The 25938-nt window shown below is 61.0% G+C and overlaps 4 protein-coding genes across 5 annotated transcripts in view; 1 reads left to right on the top strand and 3 right to left on the bottom strand.

Annotated features, from left to right (window-relative positions):
• The window catches only part of ASH1L (ASH1 like histone lysine methyltransferase), a 58094-nt gene extending 55428 nt beyond the window's left edge, over positions 1-2666 (top strand). For both annotated transcript variants that reach the window (XM_068663027.1, XM_068663026.1), the window contains exon 28: positions 355-2666. In XM_068663027.1, coding sequence (XP_068519128.1) covers positions 355-446 — 92 coding nt within the window. In that variant the 3' untranslated portion in view covers positions 447-2666. The remainder of the gene's footprint in view (positions 1-354) is intronic.
• Positions 2667-4226: 1560 nt separating this feature from the next.
• Positions 4227-11998, bottom strand: RUSC1 (RUN and SH3 domain containing 1). Its single transcript, XM_068663034.1, has 10 exons — positions 11908-11998; positions 9479-11190; positions 8793-8891; positions 8342-8418; positions 7909-8083; positions 7669-7774; positions 7522-7568; positions 6177-7200; positions 5588-5716; positions 4227-4927 (listed from the first exon to the last, which is right to left on the bottom strand). Exons 2-10 carry the CDS (start codon positions 11046-11048, stop codon positions 4759-4761), a joined length of 3396 nt encoding a protein of 1131 aa, XP_068519135.1. The 5' UTR covers positions 11049-11190; positions 11908-11998; the 3' UTR covers positions 4227-4758.
• A 54-nt stretch (positions 11999-12052) lies between these two features.
• FDPS (farnesyl diphosphate synthase) lies at positions 12053-14912 on the bottom strand. Its single transcript, XM_068663063.1, has 9 exons — positions 14693-14912; positions 14223-14363; positions 14056-14136; positions 13833-13955; positions 13514-13602; positions 13171-13243; positions 12948-13025; positions 12740-12874; positions 12053-12452 (listed from the first exon to the last, which is right to left on the bottom strand). The coding sequence occupies exons 1-9, from the start codon at positions 14831-14833 to the stop codon at positions 12252-12254; spliced, it is 1062 nt and encodes a 353-aa protein (XP_068519164.1). The 5' UTR covers positions 14834-14912; the 3' UTR covers positions 12053-12251.
• Positions 14913-16045: 1133 nt separating this feature from the next.
• On the bottom strand, positions 16046-25679 carry HCN3 (hyperpolarization activated cyclic nucleotide gated potassium channel 3). The gene is made up of 8 exons (XM_068663035.1): positions 25171-25679; positions 22669-23098; positions 22357-22518; positions 21689-21907; positions 21135-21281; positions 20806-21046; positions 20063-20227; positions 16046-19572 (listed from the first exon to the last, which is right to left on the bottom strand). Exons 1-8 carry the CDS (start codon positions 25488-25490, stop codon positions 18428-18430), a joined length of 2829 nt encoding a protein of 942 aa, XP_068519136.1. The 5' UTR covers positions 25491-25679; the 3' UTR covers positions 16046-18427.
• Between the last annotated feature and the right edge of the window lie 259 nt (positions 25680-25938).

The following is a 25938-nucleotide window of genomic DNA, read 5'->3' as shown; positions in this document are numbered from 1 at the left end:
GTAATCATACTGCAACATGCTTCTCAGGGTGATCTAGAGATAGCTTAGATAACTATTAGAATTAAAACCTAGGATGAACTGTGTTCAGACGAGTAATTCACTTTTTTCTTTCATGTTCTGGGAGCTAACACAAAATAATAATGCATAGCCTCAGAGAGTAATTTGGGTTGAGGTCTAATCATCCTCCCCTCTACGCATGGTGAACTTCAAACAATTTGGGTTGCTCAGCACCTTGTCCAGTGGAGTTTTGAATATCACTATGGATGAAATCATCCTTTAAAAACTGTGAGTAAGGAAATAGTAAAGCTGTACCTGGTGTCACCATCTTTACAAATGACTTGTGGTCTGTTGCAGCTATTGATGTCACTTACTTGCTGGAGGAAGGATCAGGAAGAAAACTGAGGAGGCGCACTCTCACCATCCCAGAGAGCAGCTTCAGAAAGTGATGCCACAAGAGGAAGCTGTGGTCTGGAGTCTGCTACAAGGTCTGCTGAGGACTGAGGGCAGGAGCCCAACTTCTTGTGCACCAGCCAAGGAAAAGAGGGCAGCAGAAAACTGACAAATATACAAACAGTTAGCACTTAGATGTCTGGGTTGGCAGGTTGTCCTGCCCTGCTCTGCAGTGCTCTTATGGTGTGTGTGTTGTTGGGCGTGCCTTGTATTGATGTTAGGTACTGAGAAAAACCTCGTGGTTATTGTCCAGGATGGTCAAATTTAATTTATTTTTGCTTGATATTCCCACTCAGCGGAGGAAAAAAAAAAAAAAAAAGATGGGGAGGTAAGAAGGATGAGGACAGACTTACTCTGATGAGAATATTCCCCACGTTCACCAATTAACCTGTGATTGTACAAGATACTGTTGGCACCACCATTACCCATGCCAGTGAATGAAATCCAGATGGGAGGGTGAAGGCCCAGTGGCTTAAAATTAAAGGCTGCCCTAAAGTTGTGGCCTCTGATTTGCACAAGTTCCAAGAAGAGAGAAACGTACCTGAATGTGCAAAATGTTCACCGTGGAACGGCCAGTGCACACATGTACCTTTGATCTGTGACAAGGAGCAATTTCCAAAGTCACGCTGGAGTAAAGCAAGAGTTGGTTGGTTGAGGCACTTGTACTGCATTGTAGAGGGGGGAGGGGGCGGGGTGTGATTTTTTTCACTTTTTTTCTGCAGAGAAATTTTATAAAGCAAGTCAAATCCTGACAACACCATTGCTGTTGGTTTTTTTGATAAGCTGTGGTTCTTGTGTGTCTAGTGTGTTGTGCAAATTAAAACCTGTTAAAAAGAAAAAGGAAAAAAAAAAAAGGAAACCTTCACTACATGAACCGTCAAGCAGTATTCAGAGCGAGTATTTGTTGTGAACTGTAGAATATATCAACTGCTAACACTATTCTTGTGTTCTGGTTGTACAGCTTAAAATGTCCGTCTCTTAAATTAAGAGACAGTGTATCTCGCACCACCCTCTCTCTCTGCCCTGACAAAGATGATTATTCCCAAAAGTAAGCCAAGGCACTGAATCGCACTGCATGAAATTTCGATTTACATGGTGTACCACGAGCTAGTGCTGTAGCAGGACCCCTCGCGTTATACCGATAACCTTCCCTGGCGTCAGGAGCCACAAAGCTGTCACCTGCCTCTGGGTCCGGCCCAGGTTGTGGCAAAGGGAGGGGGTGATAGGCATACACTGACCCTTTAAGATGGCTTTGCTTTTTTGTCTTTCAGACGTACATATGCATATACAGTCCTGTTTTAGATGTTCTTATAAGAAAACCAGTTTTTAATGTGCCAAGTTGTATATATCTGCTGCGTGGATGTAAAGCAATACAGTAGTTACATGTTCCTTTTTAATGGACCAAGCTTGTCCTAATGTACATTCTTGTTATTATTATAATTATTTTACTCTTAGTGGAACATGACTCATTCCATTAACTTTTATGTGTTGATTTAAAAAGAAAAAAAAAAAAGAAAGGAAAAAACCCTTTGAGAAAAAATATTTTATTAAAAAAAAAAAAAGAAATAAGAAAATAGTTTGGAATATTTTCTTACTGTAGAGAAGCACTGTACAGTACCAGGAACCCTGAGTATAAAATACTCGTGCGTGTAGTAGGAATATCGCATGTCCAAAATCTTGAGTTGTCTCATTTAGTTTAAAACAGAAATCATTGTCTCAAATGGTGTTAAACACTAAAAAGTTTTTAAAAAATAAAGTGCGTACAGAAGCGAGACACTAGCTCTGTCATTTTATCTTTCTTTTGTTGAAAGACTAAACAAAATGTTTTTTAGACAATCAAATGTTAGGTAAGTGCAAAGAATTGTTTTTCTTACTGGTGTAGAAATTAATGACTTTTTTTATTTTTCGGTTATTTTATAATAATGAGAAGACCAGTGTGTCACCAGGATCGCTGTTTTAAGACCAGGAAGCACTACATTATTGCAAATAGATATGAACTCTTAGTCTGCATGGGTGTAGGCTGTGTGATTGCTGAAAATAAATGCTGCTAATATATTTCCTTTTTACAAAGCATATCTAAATAGATCATTGTTTTGATGTTAATCTTTGTAAATTATGTATTACCAATTTTAACATTGGATGTAATTGCATAAAAAGCCTGCATCTCAATCCTGAGAGAGTCTAGTATTAAATGGAAAATCTTTTCCTATCGATGACTTGTGGGGTGTTTTTTGACATGTCTTTGATTTTATTTTTTTTTTAATTGCCTCTTTGACTCGGCCCCTCCTGTCATGTCCTGCCTCTCTTTCAGCCTCTTTTATGTGAGTTGTTGCCCCGTTTCTTTCAGATACCCAATTTCCTGATTGCTGATGGCATTTTGTGAGGTTGTAGCTTGATGCTGATGGTTCTGTTCAGCCCTTGGCAGGAAGGATGGTGGCAGCGTGTTTGCAGAGACAGGAGCATCAGCACAGACATGCAGTTTGGTAGTCAGAGGATGTGTAACCGTGTACAATGGCAGGTTAGTATGTGAATAATTTAATCTATGAATTTAGTGCCTATTCCCAGAATATAGACCCCTGGTACCCAGAGGCAGTGCCCCCCATGCCTGTACAGACAGCAGAGTCAATTCCGTCAGCTCCAAGGTTTGTTAATGCATCTCAGTTGCCACTAGCATCAGATCCAAGTCACATCAGACAGATGATTTGCACTGTAAGCAATATCCCCCCTGCCATTACAAAAAAGTCAAGTAAGCTAGAAAGACAGAGGTAATTAATTTTGAGTTTTTGGGAGCCATCAGTGTGATCATGAGGAACACACAGAATGCAGCAACGGGGAGAGACAGAAATTGAGAACGTTGTGTCCTGCACGCTGTCCTTTCTGAGGCATCTTCAGCCTTGCACTTCCTCCAATAGCCTCTACCAAGGTTGGCACTAATGAGATCGATGATCCTCACAAATCTTCATTTAGGGTTTAAATTTCCTCTGGTTCAAACGTAATTTCTGGGAATAAATTTAGCAACTATCTGCATTAGTTACTCAGGAATGAAATAGTATACTGATGAGCCCTTTTAATGTAACTTGATATTTTTTTCCATTTCCTAGCCTGACTCTCTGTGGTGTCATTAAAACACCATGCTTGACCTGTACACTTCACAATGTCTTTTTCTTTCAACCAAAGACACCATGCCAAGGATTGTAGTGCTTCAAAAATAATAGTAATTGACAAAGTACCCGGATTAACATCCTGCTGGCTTGACCCCATTTCAAAATCCAGAGGCAGTTGTGGAATTCAATCAAACCTACTTAAGGCAATCCAAATAACATTCCAATTAAGCTGTAACATCCCTTTTCTGAGAATAAAACTTAGAGAGAGAAATGAAAATGAGAACAGAATTAAAAAAAAAAATCCACTTTATCCTCAAAGCAGGACACAGCCTATTTTCTGAAATACAGTCTCATGTGCCACTGAAACTGCAGCCGTGGACTCTCCTGTGCTTCACCTTGTGCTATTGCCTGCAGTCCTGGCATCACTAGGCACCTCACAGGAGCATGCTCCTGTTCTCTACACACCTCCCTCTAAATGCCAGCCTGTTCCCAGCATGGCGGGACCCCGGATGGGCAGGGAGCAGCGAGCTGGGCACCAGCCCCTGTCCCTGCATGCGTGGCTTTCCCCTGCAGGCACCTATCAGCCAGCTCCAGCCCCAGCCACACATGCAGGGAGGGGCAATGCAGCCATTCCCAGCCCCACAGCTGCAATGATCCAGCCACAGCCGAGGACACGTAAGTCACAACCTTTATTTCCAGCTCTTTCCCCGGAACACGCTTCTTCCCGTGGTTACAACTATTTACAGTGTTGGAACAGCACACTGCTGGCTGGGGCTGGCCCGGGCTGCACGCCCCAGCCATGGGGCAAAGCAAGGCAGGTGGTGGACGTGGCAGTGACAGGACATGACAGCACACAGACAGCATACAGGACTGTGAGTAATGCACGGGGACAGGGGCTTTCCCTCCCTTCACACAGGCACGGGCAGCAGCTGAGACGACATCAGCAAGAGCAGGTCCCATGGGGGGGGCCTGCAGTGAATTGGCAGCAACTCCGTGGCAACATGTGCAGCAATGGCTCGCGGGACGCAGCCCTGGCAGAAGGTAGCATCGTGCTAGCAAGCAGCAGGGGCTGGCACCAGAGCAAGGGCCCCCTGCAGACCTGCCAGCCCCGACGGTGATGAAGATGTGGCAGGGAGCCCGTCCTTCCCGGAGGCGGCACCTGCTTCTGCAAGCTCAGCTGCTTCCTCGGGGCTCCTCCTCTTCCTCACAAGATCAGGGATGTGTAGCCCACAGGAACAAGGCCAATGCTGTTTCCATGGCAGCAGCGGATCCAGTCTTCATCCACAGTGGAGAGCAGCTGCAGGATGTCTCCTTTCTGGAAGCTCAGGTGCCCAGCGGCAGCACCTGTGTGGTCACACAGCGCCCGAACTTCCCTACACAACAAATGCCATCAGGGGTTCGCCTCCCCAGAAACCCCACAGATGGCTAAGAAAGGCTCGCATCAGACTGGGAGAGGCTTTGATGCTCATCTGTGGCGCCAGTGACCACCAGTAGTTGATCAACAATCCCCATCACAAAAGCATCCTGCCAAGCAGACCCTTGGAACAGCATCAGAAAGGGAGCAGAATTTGCAGGGAGGAGGAGGAAAGCTCTAGGTCAGTGCTGAGGAGCAGGGAGATGGCCAAATGCAGCGTGGGAGGGCCAGGCGCCCTTCTGTGCTCGCTTGGACAGGCTGTGGGAGCACACAAGGACCACCACAGCTGGGTGGGGACCTGCCACACACTTGCTCCAAACAGGGTACTATGAACCCAGAAAGCACCCAAAAAAAATGCTCAAAACTCCCCCACCAAAATGTCTGGGAAAAGCAACTGGTCACGTGTAGGCGGGTACACACGGCCACCTGCAGCTCAGCAGAAGAGGAGGGCAAGCCCCAGGGTGGGCGGTCAAGGTGCAAGTTAGCAACAGTGAGAGGTAAAATAAGAAAAGGGTATAGGATCGCTAAGCCATGCCTGGCAGCAACTGCTGCTTCTCCCCCCAAAAAGTCCACCGCTAGCTTTCCAACCCCAACCATCACAGCAAGTGCCCTGCATCACCTGTGGGTCTGGGGCACATTGGATGTGTTCCTCTCTGGCTGCTCTTGGGCATGGATCTTCTCGGCCGCCAGCCCCTTCACCACCACAGCAAGGACGTGTGCGCTGGGGGACAGCCAGCTGGAGGGTCTCCTGCCAGAAAGGAGAGGGAAAACACCGTGAGCTAGCAGCAAGCTGCTGGGGCTGGGACCGTGTCTGGGTGGGATGAGGCTTTGCACCATGACCAGGACGCCGAGAAACTTTGCGCCATCTGAAACCTCGAGCTGTGTGTGCCAGGCACTCCTGCAGCACCAAGTGCCAGTCACCAGCACTTCTGCTCAGCAGACCAGTTCTGGTGCTCCAGGAGCTGACTGAGCCATGGCAATACCACGACGGCCTGCCCACGAGCTGCTGTAAAGGACTGCCAGCACACCATGGCAGCAGCACTGGGACATGCACTAATCCCATGACATGGCAGAGCAGCCCAGGAACACAACCTGGATTATGGGCTCTACAAAGAAAAATAAATCAGGTATCCGTGCTGCCAGGTGAGACAACCCCTTCCTGAGCACACGCTGCTTCCCCACCCCTGCCTTCCCAAGCTGGGCCTTACCTGGACCTAGCTGAGACAGTGTTGGGACCGCATGGGGAACTCCGGGCAGAGGGGCTGGTGGCTCCAAAGAGCCGGCCCAGCCAGGTGCCCTTGTCGGGGCGAGGAGCACTGCTGGCCGTGGGGCTGGAAGGGGCTGCCCGGTTCCTATCCGCACGAGGCTGTGCAGCAGCAGCCAGGGGTTTCTCTCCAGCAGTGGGAACAGCAGGATCGGTGGGTGTGCCTGCTCCAGAGGGCAGGACGAGGTCTTCAGGGGAAGAGGTCCCAGAGGTATCAGCACCGCTGCTGGGGTTCGGACTGGAGAGTTCAGGGATAGCTTTGGTCTGAAGGAACTGCAGCTCCGTGCCTCGAGGCTCGCTTGCAGGTGTTTGGGGTCGCGTCACCTGGCCAGGGCTGGAATCCTCCGCAGCAGTCTGCAGCTTCGTCCACCAGACAAAGGGGAACTTTTCCTTGCTAGGAGCAGCATAAATCCTGGAGGCCTGGCTCAGCTGGGCCCACCAGCCACCAGGGCCAGCCGCTGCATCCCAAGGGCCTGCCTCGGGCCTGCCGGTCTCTGGGGAGCTGTCAGTTCCCAAGAAAGCACGACTGAGCTGATCGCCCCACCGCAGCACGTGCTGGAAGGTCTGCTGCAGGGCAGCCCCCACCTGGGGGCTGGGGACCAGGCTGCACGCAGCTGCTTGGGACTGGGACCTCGGGGTTTCCTCCGCACCAGCTGCCCTCCCCAGAGCATCAGGGGGCATCTCGTCTTCCAGGCTGGCTCCTGCAGTGCTGCTTTGGCCCTCCAGAGGAGGCTGCACAATCCCTCGAGCCTGAGCAGAGTGATGGGGAGGAGCTGGAGGTGACTCCAGATGCCGGGACAAAGGTCTTGCATCCACAGAGAGGTGATGGTGTTCAAAGAGCAGGTCAAGGTGGAATGTCAGCACCGAGAGGGGCTGGATGAGCAGCAGCAGTTCATCAGCAAGGTGGGGAAGAGGGCCTTGGCTCAGGGCAAAGAAGGCCGTGGGAAAATAGAGCACGGATATTAAACCTACGAGATATGAGCAACGCTGGAGAGCTGGCAAATGCCCTACCCCTTACCCACAGATTCCCCCCAGGGCCTGCTGGTCCATCCTAGCAGGTCTGACAAAGAGCTTTCTGCTGAGGGTTGTGTTGAAGATGTTCCAAATTGCCTCCCTGACTGCCCTCACCCAATGGGATGGCCACGGAAAGCAATGCCCCATTCACTGTGGGAATCCTGACCAAGTGTTGTGGGAGGAAAGGGTGTGGGAATTCCTACGCTGGCTTTGCACAAGTAGAAGAGGGCAAGTTGGGGGGGGGGGGGGGGACACTTCTGGGCACTGTATCCTACCTGGGCTATTCTGCAGGTGAGAGATCCACAGCTCCAGCTGCTTAGTACTAAGCAAAGTAAAGGAAACCAGCGTTAGAGCCCTCAGAACTCTGTTCCAGCCAGCCATCACAGCAAGGACAGCCTGGGTCAACAAGGACCAATACTCACTTCAAAAGGCCAAGGATAAAGGCATGAAACTTCTGCCTTGAGCTGTTGAGAGGGGCCAGCCCAGCCACATGCCAGCAGAGGTTTTGCAAAGAGCGGGTATTGGGCCCTGTGGAACACACAATATGCAGAAAATCACTGTGGACACAAGTCCAACCCAGTCAGATCCCAGGCTGGAAAAGGACCCCAGGCACCTTGAGGTGCTGGGCCTAATGTCTCCAGGAGCACACTCCCCACACCTACCTGTCTTCACGGAGGCTTCCACCAAGCTCCAGGGGGAATTCCTCCTCTGGCCTGTGATAACATCCTTCTGGAATGGCTTCAGCCCATCCTCCACCAAGCCATAGAGCGCAGGGCAGAGCGTGTGCAGCAGCAGGTAACCCACATCTGGGCTGAGCCAGCTGTCTCCCAGCTGCGCCTGAAGCAGGGAGGCATCAGCATTTAGGCACAAGGAGAGGAGAGGGGAAAGGGAGCACCTCACCCTGAGCCTGTAGGGGCAGATGGTGGGATTCTTCATTCCCAGCTGGTTCTGCCTGACTGTGCCACCTCCAGAGATGGGCAATCAGGATGTGACATGCACCAGGGAGCTCCCCAAACCCCTCCTGCCAAAGCCCGTGTGGCCTTTCCTTCCTTCCAACCACCCCAGCCCCATCAGAGCCTCAGCCCAGGCCCTCACCTTCTGCACCAGGTTCCGCGCGGTGCTGAAGTGGGCGATAATCTTATCCACGGCGGTGCTGACAGCGATCAACAGGGCTGCCGGACAACGGAAAGGAAGGAGTCAACACGGCAACCAACACCACGGCCGCAGCAGCATCTGCTCTGCAGCACCATGGGGCTGACCAGCCCCGGCTGCGGGAAGCAGCAGCTCAGCACCCCAAGGCCTGGAGGAGCCGGAGAGGGGCCGGCTGGCAGCACCGGGGGCTCCAGGAGCCTCTGCAGGGCAGGGGGCTGCCAGGGGGCTGCCGCGGGGACCCTCAGCTCCTCGGGGCTGTGAAGAGCGGCGGCTTCCGAGAAAAGAGCCCGGGGGGGGGGGGAGGGTGCGAGCCCTGCCCCTGTGCCCGGGGTTGCCCAAGAAAGCCGGGGGCCGAGCCCCGCCGCCCCCCTCCCCGCCCCCGGGGCCCCGTTACCTTTCTTCTGCTCCGCCAGGGCCCCGCGGCTTCTCCCCGAGCTCCCGCCGCAGGGCTGCGCCGCGCCCGTGGCTCCCGCGGCGGGCGGCGAGGGCCTGGCTGGAGAGAGGGGAGGCCGCGGTGAGGCTCGGGGCACAGCCGGCCCCGGCCCCGGGCCCCGGCCCCGGTCCGCCCCCCCCCGGTCCCACTCACCGCGCCGGGGGCCGGGGCCGGGCCCAGCCGGGCCGCGGTCGCTCATGGAGCCGGAGGCCGCGGCCGGGCGAAGGGCGGCGGTGGAGCGGGGCGGGCCGGGCCCCGCTGCCCTTGGGGCCCGCCCAGGGCCTTACCCCGCGGGCTCGGGCGGGGCGAGGAACGAAAGGGAACCGGAGAAGGGCGGCGGGGCGAGGGAAGGGCCGAGGCCGGGGGAGACGCGGGGGGAGCGGCCCGGGGGGGGCTCCCGGCCCCCCGCATAGTGACGGGGGGGGGGGGAACCCAGGCGTGCGAGGAGCCGCTGCCCCCCCCCCCCCCCCCCAGGCCCCTCTGCAGCCGGGGCTGCCGGGCCTGCAGGGCCTGGATCCCGCAGCTCCTCCCGGCCCCGCGCAGCGGTCCTCGAAAGGGCGATCCTATGGACCCAGTCCCCTTACCCAGCACCTGACAGAGGGGGTGCCCCACAGCAAGGGTGGTGGCCTGTGGTGACCCAAACTTACCCTCCTTGCAGGTCTCATCTCCTCGCTCAACCTTCCCTGGCACCCAGGGGTCCCCGCCAGGCCTCCCAAGCCTCCAAACCAGCACGTCTCCATTGCAGCCAGAGCCCGGCCCCTTCTCTTCTGGCATGCAGATCTGCGGCAGCAGCTTGCCTTCCTCAGCATCCCCCAGCTGCCCCTCTGCGATGGGCTGCAGTCCCAGGCGAGATCTCCTCCTCTTTGTCTGGTGGCTTTCTGTAGACGCCAGCAATTGTCTGCCCGATGGCACGGGTGGCATCCAGCTCGAGCCACAACTGCCTGCAGACATTTCGGGGGGTGCAGACGGGTGCTGAGATGCCACCGGCTCCACCCGCTCGCTGTCTGCCTGGCCCCTGGGCTTGTTGGAGGCACTGCGGTACCGGAGCTCCTTGAAAGTGGTCACCTCTCTCTGCCTCGAACCGGGAGGCCTCGCCCGCCACTCCTGCTGAAGCTGCGGCTGGGGCAGCTCCTGGCCTGTGATGCTGGAGAGGAGCTCGCTGGGGGGTGGCAGCTCGGTGTCTGGTGAGAAAATAATCAGCCAGTCACTTCGGTCACCCCTGGCCTGGGCAAGCGTGGTCGCAGTGGTGTTTCTCTTCCTCTTCTGGGCGAGCTCGTGGAAGGAGGTGATGTTCTTCTTGCCTCCATCTCTGCCAAGGTCACCCAAGGCGGGCTCTGGCTCAGCTGGCCTCGCGGGCAGGACCGGCTGCTCTGCTCTGTGCCCGTTGAGAATCTGCAGCTGTCTCCGGGGACGGGGAGGTACGGGAGGGGGGATGCTCTTAACCCAGGTCCGTGGCTCAGGAGCACTGCTCGGACTCTGATCCTGCTGGCTTTGCACAGCCAACGCTGGAGGTGTGGCGGCTGGGTCAGGAAAGGGGTTGCAGTTGGGGTCTAGGTCAACGCAGGTGCTTGTGGTCTCCTGTGCCACCGTGCTGAGAGAGGGTTCATCGTACTGGGAGTTGAGCGAGCTGCTGCTGCAGAGGCTGTCTGGGCTCTCTCCAGCCGGGATGTCTGCTTCCTGGAGCACTGCTGGGTTGAGGTTGCCATCTTTTCCATCCCATGTCCTGCCCTGGTCAGCCAGCAGTAGGTCATCCCCCACATCTTCTGTGGGAACGACATCGGGCTGATTTTCAGGGGATTGGGACCCTTCTCCTGAGAACCCCCTGCAGTACACAGACACCGGGGAGTCATCCAAGCTGAAATCCGAGCAACTACTGACAGAGGAGGAGGTGGAAGCCAGATTGCAAGGGGAAGCCACCTCCTCCTCAGCATGCAGGCAGGAGAAATCTTCCTGAGCTGCCTGGTTCTGGAGAGCCAGCGTCACAGGCAGCTCGGTGTGAGACTCGCAGCACTGGCATTTCAAGGAGGGATTGTTGGAATTGGCATCCACTTGCTCACAGTTCTCCTGACAGCCGCTGCAGCATTTCTGCTCCCCCTGACTCATGGAGTCGGAGGTCTCTTGGAGCTCCGGGTGCCGGGAGAGATGCAGCCCCAGTGAGATGTGCTGCAGGTGGATATGATTGAGGTTGCACAGCAGGCCTTTCTTCGGAGCCAGCATGATGCTGTCTTACTGGTAGCTCTGGGGCTCCTCAGAGAGCCCCACAGCTCTTCTGCTCACACCATGCAGCTCCCTGCAAACATCCAGCGTCTACTCACGCAGCGGCGGCGAAAGCAGTGGCGCAAACCCGGAGAACAACAAACTGGGAAAGAGAACAAAGATGCTGACCTTGTGGAAGACGCCGGGCAGGGCAGGCTGCAGGGACCAGCCCGAGGGCTCACGGGGACAGAAACGCATCCAGCAACGGGGGGGCTCCCCCACAGCTCCCCCGGGCTCAGGCCTCGTGTCTGGGCAGGGGTCTGCAGCCGCTCGCAGCTCCCCAGGGCAGGGCTCGAGCGCAGGCTGAGGAAGCGTGGGCAGGTCCAGGCGCCCGCAGTAGCAGGGCTGGATTCCCTCTGCCAGCTCTCGGCAGCCAGGGAGCGTCTCAGAGATGCTGTCAAGGAGAAAACGCCCTTGAAACGTCAGGCAGCGAAGCTCCTGGCCTCCGGCCAAAGGAACACGGCCCCGGCAGCGCTCCGAGGGCAGCGCATCAATGGCCAAAGAAGCCCAAAACGCGCTGGGGGTGGGGGGGGTCGCTCGGCCCCGGCCTGGCCTCAGGAGGGGGCTGCAGCCCGGACACCCCTGCGGCTGCTGCCGAGCCCGGAGCCCCCCAGGCGCTGCCGAGCTCCATCCCCGTGCGTTTTGCCCCAGCCGACGGCCCCGCACCGCGGGCGGCCCCGGCTCACCCCGCACGGCCCCGGGCTCGCCGCGGAGCCCCGCAACCGGAGGGTGCCGGGGGGGAGTCCCGAGAGCCCGACCCAGAGCTCAGAGCCCCCCCCAGCCCCTCCGCCGACCCCCGGCCCCGCTCCCCCCCGCTCACCCCTCGGCGCTGCGGCGGCTCCGGGCTCTGACTGCGGCGGCGGCGGCGGGGAGGAGCCGCGGCCCCGGCCCCGCCCCGGTGAGCGCAGCCCCGGGAGGGGGGAGCCCGGCCTGCCCCCAGCGCCAAGGAACACAAGAGGCAGCAGAACGGCAATAAATTACGTTTATTGTAGCAGGCCTGGCGGCCCGAGCACCGGGAGGGGAGCCGCTACGAGCCCCGCCGACCCCAGCCCGAAGGCAGCAGGGCGGTGGCGGTGGCACCGCCGCGCACCCAGCACCGGGGCTGCCAGCCCACCCCTGGCAGCAGAGCCCGAACAGTTCACCAACAGGCCCGCCAGCACACCCTCATTTCTGTCGTTTGTAAATCTTCTGAGCTAGGCCAAGGAAAATCTCCTTCGGGAGCCGGTTGGCGTGCTTTTTGATCAGTTCCTGCAGGCGCTGATAGCTCTTCTCCTCGTACTCCTGGAAAGCAGCCTTCATGCCTAGGGTCTCGTAGAGCTCCTTCACCTTAGCCACCTTCTCTGGCTCCTTACGGCCATAGTTCTCCTGAGAAGGCACCAGAATGAGTAAGTTTGGGGTTTAGCTTATGGCTATGACAATAGTTGCTCTTTCAAAACGTGGCAAGAGTCACCTCTTCTGCTCCCTTGTGTCTTACAGTGCTCAGAATAACTGAGCCTCCTCCCACCCCGGTACCATCACTGCTGCCATGCACAGCGCAGCTTTCCAGGTGCACCTTACAGCTTGACACCTCCTCTACACTGTGCCCTTAGGCAGGGAGTCTGCGTTACCTCTCCCACCATGTCAGAGCGGTTCTGTAAGCCTGCGGGCATTACCTCCAGGATCTGCCTCTGATCTGGCGTGACCCGACGCAGGCACTCCACCACCAGCCAGCTGCACTTATTGTCCTGGATATCGGTGCCAACCTTCCCTGTTAGTGCCGGGTCACCAAAGCAGTCCAGGTAATCATCCTGTACAAAGACAGAAACATGAGCACCACAACCACGTCTTACAAGTCCTGAGGGACTGGGAGGCACCTTGTACCTGGATCTGAAAGAATTCACCCATCTCCAGCAAGATTGCTTTGGCATTGTCGTGTTCCTCCTTACTGTCAATACCAGTCTAATAGAGAGAAGAAAAAAAAAAAAAAAAGCCTTCCAGTATTTGTTTTTTACACCTTCATCTCCCAGACCACCTGCTCTCTTAGACAGCCTTATGCTGTTTAGGCACCGCCTTTCTCCCCTTAACTCCTTTCCACAGAACTCACCATGTACATGGCAGCAGCCACTGGCAGGTAGAAGGAGTAAAATGCGGTCTTGTACTTAACGATTGCCTTATACCTGTGGGAGAGGAACCACATTTAGTGAGAAATCCCAAGCCTTCCCTTCCCATTGGTGCCCAGCAAATCAAAGAGAGCAGGAGAAGTGCAGCATCACCCTCTAAACCACCTCCAAGCTCTGACAGCAGACAAAGATTTGGTCTGGACTTTGGTCTGACAAATGATAGCAGAATTTTAGCAAGCTGGTTGTCTGCTTCACAGTCCAGAAGGGACACCAGCAGAGCCACACAGCCAGCATTGGGCTGGCATCTGTCCCCTCCAATTTCTTCACCTTTGCTCACTGAAGCGATTCAAATCCACCTGGGTGACAGGAGCAGTGATGAGGTCCAGCATTTGCCCCAGCTCAGTTTGGTAGGCAGTCTGAAGAAGAAACATTTAAGGATTTATTCACATGGTCCCCAGGAAAGTCCCAACAGTAAAAACCCTGAAGTTCAGCCCCATTTTAGCTCCTTGCCAAGGCTGAAGAAGGGTGCATTTTTGGTGGGATGCCCAAGGACTCAGAGAGCAGACTAAGATCCACGCACCATCAAACAGGACTGGGACTAGTCCCGAGATGGGTCCATGGAAGGAAACGTGGGGGGCAGCCTCACCTGCAGGAAGAGCTCCAGCAAGTGCAGGTAGTACGGGCGCTCCCCACAGTACTTCTTCAGCATTCTGTAGACGGATGACTCGAGGAGGAAGGCATCATTGATCGCATCCAACCCAATTCCCTCCTGCACCAGGAGGACAAGAAGGGGCTGGGTTGCAGCACACCCAACATCACGGCACCCCCGCGGCCCCCCAGCGACGTCCCAGCTCCGCGGCCGCTCTCACCTTCTTGTACCAGCAAAGCTGCCCTCGGCGTGTCAGGGACTGGTCCATGATGTCATCGGCCACCAGGAAAAAGGCCTGGAACTGCAAAAGGCTGGGTTAGGGGGCAGCTGCGGGACGGGGGCTCTCAGAGGCGGGGGGTGCGGTGCAGCCCCGTGCCCGGCTCTCACCAGCTCGATGCACCAGCCGACGGCCAGGGCGCAGCGGAGGCTCTCGGGGTCCTGCTGCTGGGGGCCCGCCAGCTCCCGGAAGGCTGCGAGCACCGTCAGCCCCCGGTTGTACTTCCCGCCCGGCGCGTTGTACTCCAGCACCTGCGGGGAGAGGTGAGTGGGCAGCCCCCGGCCTCCCCACCACCGGGACCCCCTCCCACCGGGATCCCCCCGGGACCAAACCAGGACCCCCCCAGGACCCCCCTGGGACCTAACCGGGACCACCCCCCGGGACCCCCTCCGGGCACCCGAACCGGGACCTCACCGGGACCCATGCCAGCCTCACTGGAACCCCCCGGGACCCCCACCGGGACCTCCCCAGGACCCAACCGGGACCCCCCCGGGACCCCCTCCGGGCCCCCCGCCCGGGCCTTACCGGGACCCACCCCGGGACCTCACCGGGCCCCCCCCCGGGCCCCCCCCGTCCTCACCTCCTTCAGCCGGGCCACGGCGTCGCCCACCTCGGGGTGCCCGAGCCCGTCCCCGGTGAGGTCCCGGACCACCTGTGGGAAGAAGCCCACGAACTCCTCCCGCTCGGCGCCCGCCGCCCGCCGCGCTCCGTCCCCGCTCATCGCGCCCTGCCCGCACCGGACCCCCCGGCCCCGCTCCTCCGCGCTCGCCCCCGCGACCTCCGGGGACGGCCCCGCCCCGGCGCCGGGCGCGGGGTTCGCCGGGGCGCGTAGTCCGGAGCCGGGGGGAGCGCCGCGAGCCGCGCGGCGGGAGGACTACAACTCCCGGCATGCCCCGCGAGGAGGGGGAGGAGCCAGCGGGCGGCTGCACCTGGCGCCTGCATTCATTGGCCCGCTCCATCGCATGAAGATGGAACCAAGGAGGCTCGGCCAATAGGAGAGCGGGGAGGGAGGCACCGAGACGCCTGATTGGTGGAGGGGGGGAATGGAGCGAGGGCGCGGCGGCAGCGCGGGGGCGGGGCCGGGACCGGGACCGGGACCGGGATCGGGATCGGGATGGGGACCGGGACCGGGGTCGGGACCGTCCCGCGTTGCGCCCCCGGCCCTGCCCGGGCGCCGTCAGCACAGCCTGGCCCCTTCGGGGGGCTGGGGCCGGGGCAACCGGCGGCTTCCACGCGCCCCCGCTCCGCCTCGCCCCGGTGTCACCGGGAATAACGGCGCGAGGGAGGAGCCGCCGATGGGCCCGGGGCTCCTCGGGCGTCACCGAGCCTCAGCCGCGCTGCCCCGGGGCTGTCCCGGTGCTGGGCGCGGTGCGGGGGGTGCCCGTGCCCGGTGCCCGTGCCGGTGCCGTGCTGGCGGTGCCGGCGCCGGGGCAGAGCCACCGGGCACAGGCCCGAGCCGAGCCCCGTGCAGGGTGTGCCGGCACCGTGGAACGGGCACTGAGCACCGCCAGCCCCCCGGCCCGCCCCGTGCTGCGTGACCTTCGTTTAATCTGTTTAATGCCCGCAGTCTGCTCCGCAATCAGCCCCCCCCCCGGGTTAATAAACGGAAGGGAAATGGAAGGGGAAAATCAGCAAAGATTAAACGTTAATCCCCGGGGCCCAAATGCCGGTGGGGTGAGGGGAAGGGGGGGATCTGCGGCTGTGCTGCTCCTCCTGTGCTGCCCGAGGTTGCGGGGCCGGGAGGAGGCACCCCAAGATGCTCCTCGGGGTTCCCCATCTGCTCCTGGCTGTCGGGGGAAGGCAATTAAATCCTGCTGTTAACGAGGACCGGGGCTGCCCCTCTGTGGCACCCCACCGCTGCCCCGTCCCGTCCTCGTGGGCAAGGCACCGCGGCCGGCGCGGGCTGCGCTGAAGGAGGCTCCCTCAGACCAGCTCAGAATCTCTCTTTATTATTTAAACCCATTATGTACAACGACCAAAAAATAAATAATAATAAATAAAAAAAAAAAACGCTTTTAAATTCTCTGCAATATGAAAACTACAAGCTCTGTACATCGACTGCCGTGAGTGCAAGAGTGAAGGAGCATGGTCTTTGGTGACGAGACTCGCGCCCACTCACGCCACAGAGACGCGCACGTGGCCGGCACCCCCGGCCCTGGCCCTAAACCCACAGCCGCCCCCCTCCTGCCTCCCCTCGGGGACGGGACACCAGGGTCCTGACCGCCGGGGACAGGAGCTGCCGCAGCTCGCAGCAGGCGCTGGTCGCCACGGTGGAGCCGGCCGCAGCGGTGACTGGAGCGTGAGGTGGCTCCGGCTCCTGGCGCGGGTCTGTGGCCGCAGGGAGGGGTGACCCGGCAGCACGGCTGGCAGAAATGGTGCCGCGCTCGGTGCCACCCAGCCTGGCCCACGCGCTCTGTGAGGAACACCTATGATGACCACTAAGACATCTACATCACGGGGTGTAAACACGGCCTGGGGGATGTCTGACTGCGCGGCCCGGCCGCAGACCCCTTCCCGAGGGGCTGCCGGGGAGACACCGACCATGGGGATGGAGCGGGACGCGGGAGCTGGGTGGGGAAGAGGAGTTCAAGTCCATGAAAAAAAAGGCAGTGCTGGACATCCCCTCCGACGGACACGCTAATGGATTCCCACCGGGCTGCTGCGCCCTGAGGGCTCGGCTCCTGGAGCAGCCAAGTGGTTCAAACTGGTCCCAATATCCCAAAACACAAGGGGGGAGAACTGAAGGACTCACTTCAAGAAGTACTGCGTGAAACAAAACCCTCGCCCGCTGCGCCAGGCGGCTGGGGCCGGGTGTGCCAGGGCCGCCGGGTCCCACGGGCCCCGCTCAGCGGCAGCCAAGCCCCAGAGCGCGACTACAAGCCGTGGGTCCTGACTCTAGTAGTGGAAAGCAGCTCGCACAGCGCAGCGGGGTCGGGAGGGAACACTACTCTAACCAGGACTGGTAACGCGGTTGAGCCCAAAGCAACACTGTAAGCAGAGCTCAGCTGCTCGGCAGAGCCACGACTCGAACACACACGGATGACTACTGGCTCCGGAGGGGCAGTTGGGGTTGGCTGCGGAGCCCCCAAGCCCCTGCCCTTCTGTGTGGGAAGGGCGAGGGGAGGCAGCCCCGCAGCCCCACACGCCGCCCAGGCGCTGCCCGGGGTTGGTGTCTCCTCAAGCCCGCCTTCTGCTTGCTGCAGCGCTGGGGATCAGCCTCTCCAGGCAGTCCATTAAGGGGACCGCAGCACAGGGCAGGAGGGGACCGAAGCCCGGCCCATGCATCCCCCCTGGAGCTGCAGGCAGCCGGATTGCCCCCGCGCTGCTTCCACACGGGAGCATGGCCAAGGGCCTGGGCTCGGTGCCCAGGCATGGGGCAGAGCCCTGCCAGGCACATCCCAGCCCCGGTGAGCTGCCAGCGGAGCTTTGGCAGGGCCAAGCACTCCGCAAAGGCCTTGCAGCACCTCAGAGGTGAGGCCTGCAAAGCCAGGCAGAGGCACCCCGGGGGATGCTGTGGAGGCAGAGCTGTCTGCCCCTGCCTTTGGCACTTGGCACGCCAGGGCTGGCCTGGCTGGCACAGGGCTCCAGCAGCACCAGGGCCCAGCACCGAGCCCCAAGCATGGCTGCTGGCACCTCGGGGAGAGGGGACCTGGCCCCCGCCTGGCCCCAGGTACCTGCACTCTGCCTGCCCAGTGAGACCCCACAGTGGGCTCCAGCCCCCTCTGCCCTCAGCACCAGTGGGGTGCTGGCTCTCTCCCCTCTCCCAAAAAGCCAAAGTGCTGGGCAGACCTCTGTGGGGATGGTGTGGGGATGCTGCGGGTACTGTTGTGGGAGGACGAGCCCAGCAGAGCCTGCCAGCATCGCCCTGGCCCCGAGGAGAGGCTGCAGGGAGCGAGGGCAGAGCAGAGAGGGGCCCAGCCCCGAAGGAGTAGCTGTAGGGAGCTGGGCTCCCCTGGGAGGCCTGGATTTGGGGCAAGGGCTCCAACTTTGCCTGCTGCCTCCAGAAGGAGGGTAGGTGGCAGGATAGAAACGGTGATGGAGCGGCTGGGGAGAGCAATGGCATGGTCCTCGGAGAGCCCCCTCCTCGTCCTGCCAGGCCAGCTCCTGGGGCTGCTCCAGGCCCACCCCTGCTGCGTCCCCCACACCCAACATGGCCGGTGTGTGTCCCCGTGCCCTGCCTCTCACCTCGCCTCCCCTCAGACAGAGTCAGGCCTCCACAAGGTGCTCTGCCTCTCCTGCTGCCTCCGCTCTCCTCCCGCAGGTGCCACCTCGGTGCCTGTCTCTCTCTTACCCGTGCACGGGTGCCGCCGGGGGCTCACATGTTGGATGGGAGCTTGGGCTTCCCCGTTTCCACCTCAGGGCTGAAGGCCACGGAGCCCTTGCGGGAGGGAGCTGCCGCCTGCCTGGGTGCAGAGACTGGGGACTGCGGGGTGGACGCTCCTGCCACGGAGCGGCTCGCTTGAGCCAGCGATCCTGAAGGCATCTGCTGCGGGTGTGCTGGCTGGCCTGCGATCCCCGGACATGGCTTGGCGAGGAGTCCGGCTACCGAGGGAGAGGATCTGCGGGCCAGGTTCCCCACAGATTTCCTCCCCTGCTGCAGGGAGCTCCCGTCTGCTTGCTGAGCAACCTTGTTGGGCAAGGAGGGCTGGGAGGCCGAGAGGAGACGGACATCCTGGGTGAGCCGCCCCACGGGCAGGCCCTGGATGCTCCTGTGCTTCACCAGCTGCTGCGGCTGCATCAGAAGCGAGATGTGGGAGCCGGTGGCCCGGGACAGGCTGTAGTGGAGAGTTCTCCCCGCCGGCAGCGCCTGCTCCGAGCTGGGGGACGGAGCCCCCGCCGCCTGCTGCAGCAGAGAAGTGGAAACCGAGGTGCCCCGGGACTTGGAGAGCTGGGGCTGGGATCCTGCCGGGGGCTGCTTGGCCGCTGGCGGCAGCTCTCCCTTCTGCGCTGCGCGCGGCAAGGGCTGCCCCCCGTGGCTTGGTCGCTGGCCCCCGCTTTCCAGGGGTGCCTGGGACTGGACCATCGGGGAGGAAGGCGAACCGGCGGCCGGTGTCTGCAGGTGGGACTGCGCCCCCGATGGGGAGCTGACCGAGGAGGGCCGGGAGCCCCCCAGGCTGGGCTGGGACCTGCGCACCTGCTTCGTCAGCAGGGTGGCCTCAGGTGACAGCGGGCTGGAGATGGAGGAGGGCGGCAGGAAGATGTGGGCCTGCAGGCTGTGTTGGTGAGTCAAGGCAATGGCCACGTTGGTGGTGGCAGCGGCTGTCTGCAGGGGTGCGTGCACCAGCGGCTCCCAGATCACCGGCTTGCCGCTCAGCTCCCGGCCCATCGTCATCTGCTGCAGCTCCTGGATGTTGTGGGCCACATCCTGGTCGTGCTTCACGATCTGCTGGATCATCTCGTTGTTCATGGGCCCTGAGCTGTGCTCGGCTCGCTTGCGGAGCAAGATGGAGTTCTTCTTCCCTGGGTGAAAGGTAGCGGTGTCACCCTCCCTAGGAGCTCTCAGGGACACCGTGCAGGGCAGGGGTGATGGTGGGGAAGGGACAATAAAATCTCACTGCTTTACCAAACGAAAGCAAGGCTTTGGGGAGGGTCCTGGCTTCGGCACACTGGGAGAAGTAGGGGCAAAACAGAGCCCAAAGGATGATTCCAAAGGCTCTGGGCTGGGGGCTGGAGTCTGTGGTCCCACTTGTACTCAGCAGGCAAGGGGAAACGAGGACGAGCAGCTGGCCAATGCCAGACAGGGCAAATACGTGTAGGGAGGGTGACAGCCCCACCCTGGGAAGCTCATCAGCATTGCCCAGATCCTGTCTGGGAGGAAAGAGGGGCCCTGCTGGCAGGCTGCATCGCTCTGCTCCCCCTCCTCATCGCTGGGGACCCGTGAGGCTGGAGTGCTGGGACCCTGGGAGCAGACACAGAGGTGGCTGCGCGGGACACAGGGGCTGCTCCTCACCTATGCGATCCAGACGGTCCATAGCCACCGTCTCGAAGGCCCTGCGCATCATGGGGTACTCCTCCAGCACCTCATTGAAATTATCCACCGACAGGGAGTAGAGGCGGCAGTAAGTGTCAGCTCGCACGCTGGCCGTCCGCCTGCCCCGTGTCAGCAGGCAGATTTCTGCAGGGAGAGAGATTGAGGTGGCGGGGTGATGCAGCTATCTGTCCCCTCCCCAGCGACCTCCCCAGAGCAGGGACAGGGCTGCCTTGTGCTCCCACAGGAACAGCATGGCTCAGAAGGAGCGAAGGCAGGAGTCTGGACAGCCACAGCCATGCCCTGGGCCATGCACAACCTGTTCCTCCCTCCCCGGGCCACGGAGACATCCCTGGATGCAGCTCCTGCAGTCACCCGACCCAGTTCTCTCCCAGAACTGTGCTTGTAGCCCATAAACTTGGCCCAGGTGCTCTGCTCTAAACACCTCTGCTCTATGGCCAGAGGCTGGCTGGGCGGATGCCCTCTCTGGCCAAGACAGCCAGAATTCAGGGCTCTCTGACTGCTGGTTCCCCTGATTCACCCTGTGGGACAAGACACCCTGCAAGAACCGGGGATGTGGACTTCTGAGCCCCAGAAACCCGAGGGAGGTGGATGCCCAGCCTTTGGCGCTGGTGCTGAGGGGATGGACAGAGGGTGCAAGCATCACGTATCCCCCAGCAGCTCTCACGTCCCTCTGCTCTCCAAGTCCCTCAGCACAGCCTCACCCCCAAAGTAGGAGCCATCAGACAGCTTTGTCTCCTTGTTGCCCTTGGTGAGGATGCTGACCACCCCGTGCTGGATGAAGTACATCTTTTTGCCCACAGTGCCCTCGCGGATGATGAAGTCTCCAGGCTGGAAGACCTCGAAGCGCAGCTTGGTTAGCATGGCTGTCACGAAGTTGGGGTCCGCGTTGGCGAACAGGGGCATGTTGGCCACCAGGTTGCGGCAGTTGAAGTTGATGATCTCCTGTGGGGTGAGGAGCAGGTCAGCGCTGACCCCAGCCAGCACTGCCCTCCTTCCCCCACGCCGCCAGCACTGGGGTGCCTGCCCCTACCTCCTTGAGTGGCTCGCTGAGCTCCCCCAGGATGTTCTCCTCATCAAACATCTTGCCCTGGTAGCGGTGCTCGTAGTACTCGTGGATGCGCTGGCGCGTGTCCCCAGGCAGCTTGTGGAATGACATGTACTGCTCCACTTGCTTGTACTGCGGGGACAGGAGAGAGCCACGCTGGGCTGCGCTGAAACGAGCTGCGCCGTGCCAGGGCTGGCAGCACCGCCAGCTCATACCTTCCCTCTCCTTGGCGGTGAGGAGCAGCCGCTGCCAGAGCTGGGACCCCCGTGCGCTCAGGGCAGAGAGGGTCCCACGGCAGAGGCCGGGATGCGGGCCTCACTATGCCAGGGTGAACCCCAGCAAGATGACTGGGGTGTCCCTATCCAAACGGGGAGCCTGCCCCCATGACACCCCCACCTCCTGAACGGGCAGCAAGGGCAGAGAGCAGGGCAGAAGGCTGCCGGGCAGGAGCCCGCACCGAGCAGGTTTTGGAGCTCGACCCACTTGTGCCAGGATGACTTCCCCCAGGATCCAGGCACTCTCTCCAGCACCCTGCTGACCTTCTCCTGGTACTGGCGCCGGGATGAGTCCAGCGACTGGATGAGCGCGGTGGCGTGGCCGATGAACATGGCGTAGCAGGTGGCTCCCACGATCATGCTCAGCATCGTGAGCCAGACGTCGGTCATACCCTCGGGCGCCTGCTGGCCATAGCCAATGCACAGCATGTGGCTCATGGCCTTGAACAGGGCGTGCGAGTACTGCTTCCCCCAGGAGTCGTTCTGCAGAAGAGGGAACAGCAGCGCTGGGGGGCTCTGTCGGAAGGAGCCACTGGGCAGAACCGCCCAGTTCCCCCTCCCCGCAGCCAGCAAAAAGGTATTTGATGTGTCCGCAACCGAAGGGCAGAGCTCTGCCCGGGGAAGAGGATCAGGGACTGGGACTGCCTCTGGGGGAGCAGACAGGAGCCCTGGTGTCCTGTTCCCTCCTGGCAGGGCACAAGGGATTCCCCTGGCTGGTCCAACTCCAGCAGCAGCCAAGTTGGGCTGAGACAAGAAGAGGATGCAGAGATTCCCCCCACACCATCTCACTGCTGCTCCACGGCACACGGATCCACCGGGCAGCTCTGGGGGCTGAGTGTGCCCAGGCGTTTGAGCGTTTGAGATGTGTGAGCACCTCCTCTCCTCCCCCTGGTGGATGCAGCACCAGCATCGCCCCTGCCGGGGGCACTCACCACCATGTGGTTGATGGAGACCCAGCAGTCCTCCGGGAAGTCTTGCAACATTGGCACCAGGAACTGGAGGCACCCATCCCAGTGACACAGCAGCAGCATCATGCCGATGAGGTTGAAGATCCTCACCACAGCACTCGCCAGGTCGTAAGTCATATGGAAGATCTGGGGAAGAGGCAGGAGCGCGGCTACAGAGAAACTGTCTCTTTCCCCAGTACGGTCGCTTCAACTCCAGCCAGCCGGACCCCACAGCCAGAGATCCCTGACCTGCCCCGAGACCCTGCCCCGGGTCTGGGACCTCTGAGGGACCCTCACCTCCTCCCACTGGTGGATGTAGCGGATGAGGCGTGAGAGGCGCAGCAGGCGCAGCAGGCTGAGGATCTTGGTGAAGCGGACGATGCGCAGGGCCCGCGCTGTCTTGTAGACGTCCGAATCCACCTGGGTCTCGAGGTCAACGATGAGGAAGATGTAGTCAACCGGGATGGAGGAGATGAAGTCAACCAGGAACCAGCTCTTCAGGTACTTCATTTTGATGGTGTGAGGGTCGAGGATGATCTCCGTGTTGTCCTCCACCACGATGCCTGTCCGGAAGTTCAGGACCAGGTCAGCCAGGAAGAAGGTGTCTGAAAGCACGTTGAAAACGATCCAGGGAGGGGTGTTCTCGTCCTTAAAGAAGGTGATGCCCACAGGCAGGATGATCAAATTCCCCACCATCAGGAGCAGCATGATGAGGTCCCAGTAGAACCTGTGGGAAGGCAGCAGGCAGGGAGCAGGAGGAGAGGGGGGACAGCCAGTTAGAAAAGAAACCCCGGACCAAAGCTGGAGTCCAACACGTCACAAAGAGGAGAGCGCACGGAGGACACAGGCTTTGCTCCCCAGAGCTCCCCATCGTCCGCCAGCTCCCAACCACGGCCCAGGCTGGCTTAGAAGGATTTGGGATAAGCCTTGCTGCTTACACAAACCCAGTGCTGAGCTCCCAGGGCATCCGAGGGACTCGGGGCCAGGGAGGCACTTGGGATGGTAGCGTGGGGCAGCCAGGCAGGAGCAAACAAAGGCCAGACAAGTGCCATCCCCATCGAGAAGGTGGAAGGAACGTGTCTGACCCCAAAAGGGTGCTTGTGAGTGGTGGGCAGGAGCTACACGGTCCTAGGCCTGCAGGAGCACCTCATCTGCCTCCTTTCTCTGAGAGGACAAGCTCAGAGGCTCCAGAAGAAAATCCATGAGGTCCCCAGCATCGGCTGATTAGAGTTTGACCGTGCCCTGAAATTCAGCATCCCCAGCCACGCATAAATGCGGTGTTTGCCTTCTTCATGCAAACGCATGCAATGCTCAGGGGGCTTCCCAGCTCCACGCCTGAAGTTTTTATGGGGTCTGGAAAAGAAAGCCCAGCTCCCGCTTTCGGGTGCCACAGCTGAGGCTGGTGCTCTCTGATGCTCTCTGCCCCCAGGGGCGAGGACACCTCACCCGTGTTAACGCTGCCTCAGCCACGGCCAGGGCTTGCTTGTGTGGGTGAGGAGGCACCGGCCAGGCAGAACGGGGCTGACCTGGCTGCACAAACACCTCCCGCACCCCAACTCTGTTGCCCTGAATGGGAACACAGCCTGCCCCCCGCCAGCTGCCAGGTGCACTTGATTCAGATTTAGGCTTAAGCTCTTTAGGGCAGGCCCCGTCCTTTACTCCGTGTCACGGCGAGCACACAGGGCCCTGATCTCCGTGGCCTTTGAGGATCCCCGTAATGTGATAAACACCGGCGTAATCCAGCCGGCTCGCTGCATGTCACCTTCACAGCGGGGTGAAACTCCTGCAGAGCTCAGGCTCGCAAACCTGGGGGGCAGCTTCCCCCCCAAAGGTCCACGAGGGCTTTGCGCCCCTCGGGGTCACTCTGGGGAGGCGTGGGGTGGTCTGCGGGGGGCACCGCAGGCCCTGGATGCTGTGGAGCTGCCCACAGGTGCCAGGGACCTGCACCAGGTGCCAGCCCCGCTCCGGAGCTCCTCGCCCGGCTGGGGACGTCGGCCGTGTCACGGCTCGCCGTGGGAGATGACTGCCTCGCAGCTTCATCCCCCGTAGAGAAAGCCCACCCTATATGACTCAACATCCCCGTGACACCCAGTTCCTCCCACATCAGCCGGCCCTGCGCTCTTCCCGGCGATCCCGGTGACACGGTGAGGCAGGCCTGGTGCCTCGCAGCGCCCTGCCCTCCCCTCCTCCGGCAGCTCGGGGCTGCGGGGCCGGTGCTCGGGCAGGCTCCGCGGGCACCGTGTGGGGTCGGCACGAGTCCTGCATACGTTTGGCAATTCAAAGCGGTGTCAAAGGAGGAAAGCTTTGCGTGGGGGCAGAACCAGGCGGCCCCTTCCTCCTCCTCCTCCTTGGCGTGCCCGGAGCTGGGGGCTGCCGGGGAGCTCCTCGCCCGGCGGGGAGCCCCAGGGGGCCGGAGGGATACCGGAGACCGGGAAGGGGCTGAACCGGAGGAAACTTGGCTGAGTTATTGCGGGGCTGGCTCCGGACGTGCCCAGGGTGGGGAAGGGGCCGGGGGGCTCGCGGTGCGGGCGGCGGGGTCGGAGCCTCGCCAGCCCCGGTTGCTCGGGGCCGCCTCCGCTGTCCCCCGGAGGGGCCGGGGGAGCACCGCCGGTGCCCCTCACTTGTTGCCCCGCCGGGCGCTGCCGGTGCGGCGGAGCCGGGAGGGAGCCGCGCTCAGCACCAGGGACAGCGGCGGAGGGGCCGGGCACCGAGCACCGGGCACCGAGCACCGGGCACCGAGCACCGGGTACCGGGCACCGAGGCCGGGCCCGTCCGGGGGGAGCGGGGCCCGGGTCCCACCTGAAGTCGCTGTAGGGGTGGATGATCCAGGCGCCGGCCGACTTCACCCGCTGCCGCTCGATCTCCACGGCCCGGTGGCTGCCGAACATGCGCAGCGAGAACTTGTTCACGGCGGGCTGCAGCATGGCCCCGAGCTGCCGCTGCACGAACGTGCCCGCCGCCGCCGCCGCCGCCGCCTCGCCCTCCGCCACGATCTGCTCCGCCGCCGCCGGCGAGGCCGGGGCCGCGCCCGCCGCCCCCCGAGCGGCCGCCGCCGCTTCCCCGTCCGGCACCGGCGGCTTCTCCCGGGGCTCGGGGCTCCGGCCCGGCGCCGCGTCCATGCCGCCGCCGCCGCCGCCGCGCCTCACGTTTCCTTCAAACGCCCTTGCCCGGGCGCCCTGCCCGCCGCCCCGCCGCACATGCCCGGCCCCGGGCGGCCGCTCTCTCGCCGCCCCCGGCCGCTCGCTCACCGGCGCCCGCGGCCCCGGCGGCGCCCGCCTGTTGCGCACGCCCTGGCGCGGGCACCGCGGCCGGGCCCCGCCGCCAGCGGGGAGGCGCCGGCGGCAGCGGAGCAGCGCCGAGCACCGAGGCCCGGGCGGCGGCACCGGAGCGGCGGCGGCGGCAGCGGCGGCGGCGCGGGACCCCGCGGCGGGCGGGGCGGGGCGGGGCGGGCGGGGCTCAGGGGGCGTGGTTTAGAGCGAGGCCCCGCCCCCAGCCCCGCCCCCGCCCCCGCCCTCCCGGTCCCGCCCCGCCGCCTCGGCGCGCGGGCCCGTGCGCGCGCCGCGCCTC

This window comes from Anas acuta, chromosome 28 (genome assembly GCF_963932015.1).
Source record: "Anas acuta chromosome 28, bAnaAcu1.1, whole genome shotgun sequence".
Classification (NCBI taxonomy): Eukaryota; Metazoa; Chordata; class Aves; order Anseriformes; family Anatidae; genus Anas; species Anas acuta.
Note: the sequence above shows the minus strand (reverse complement) of the source record. Positions and strands in the feature narration are given on the sequence as shown.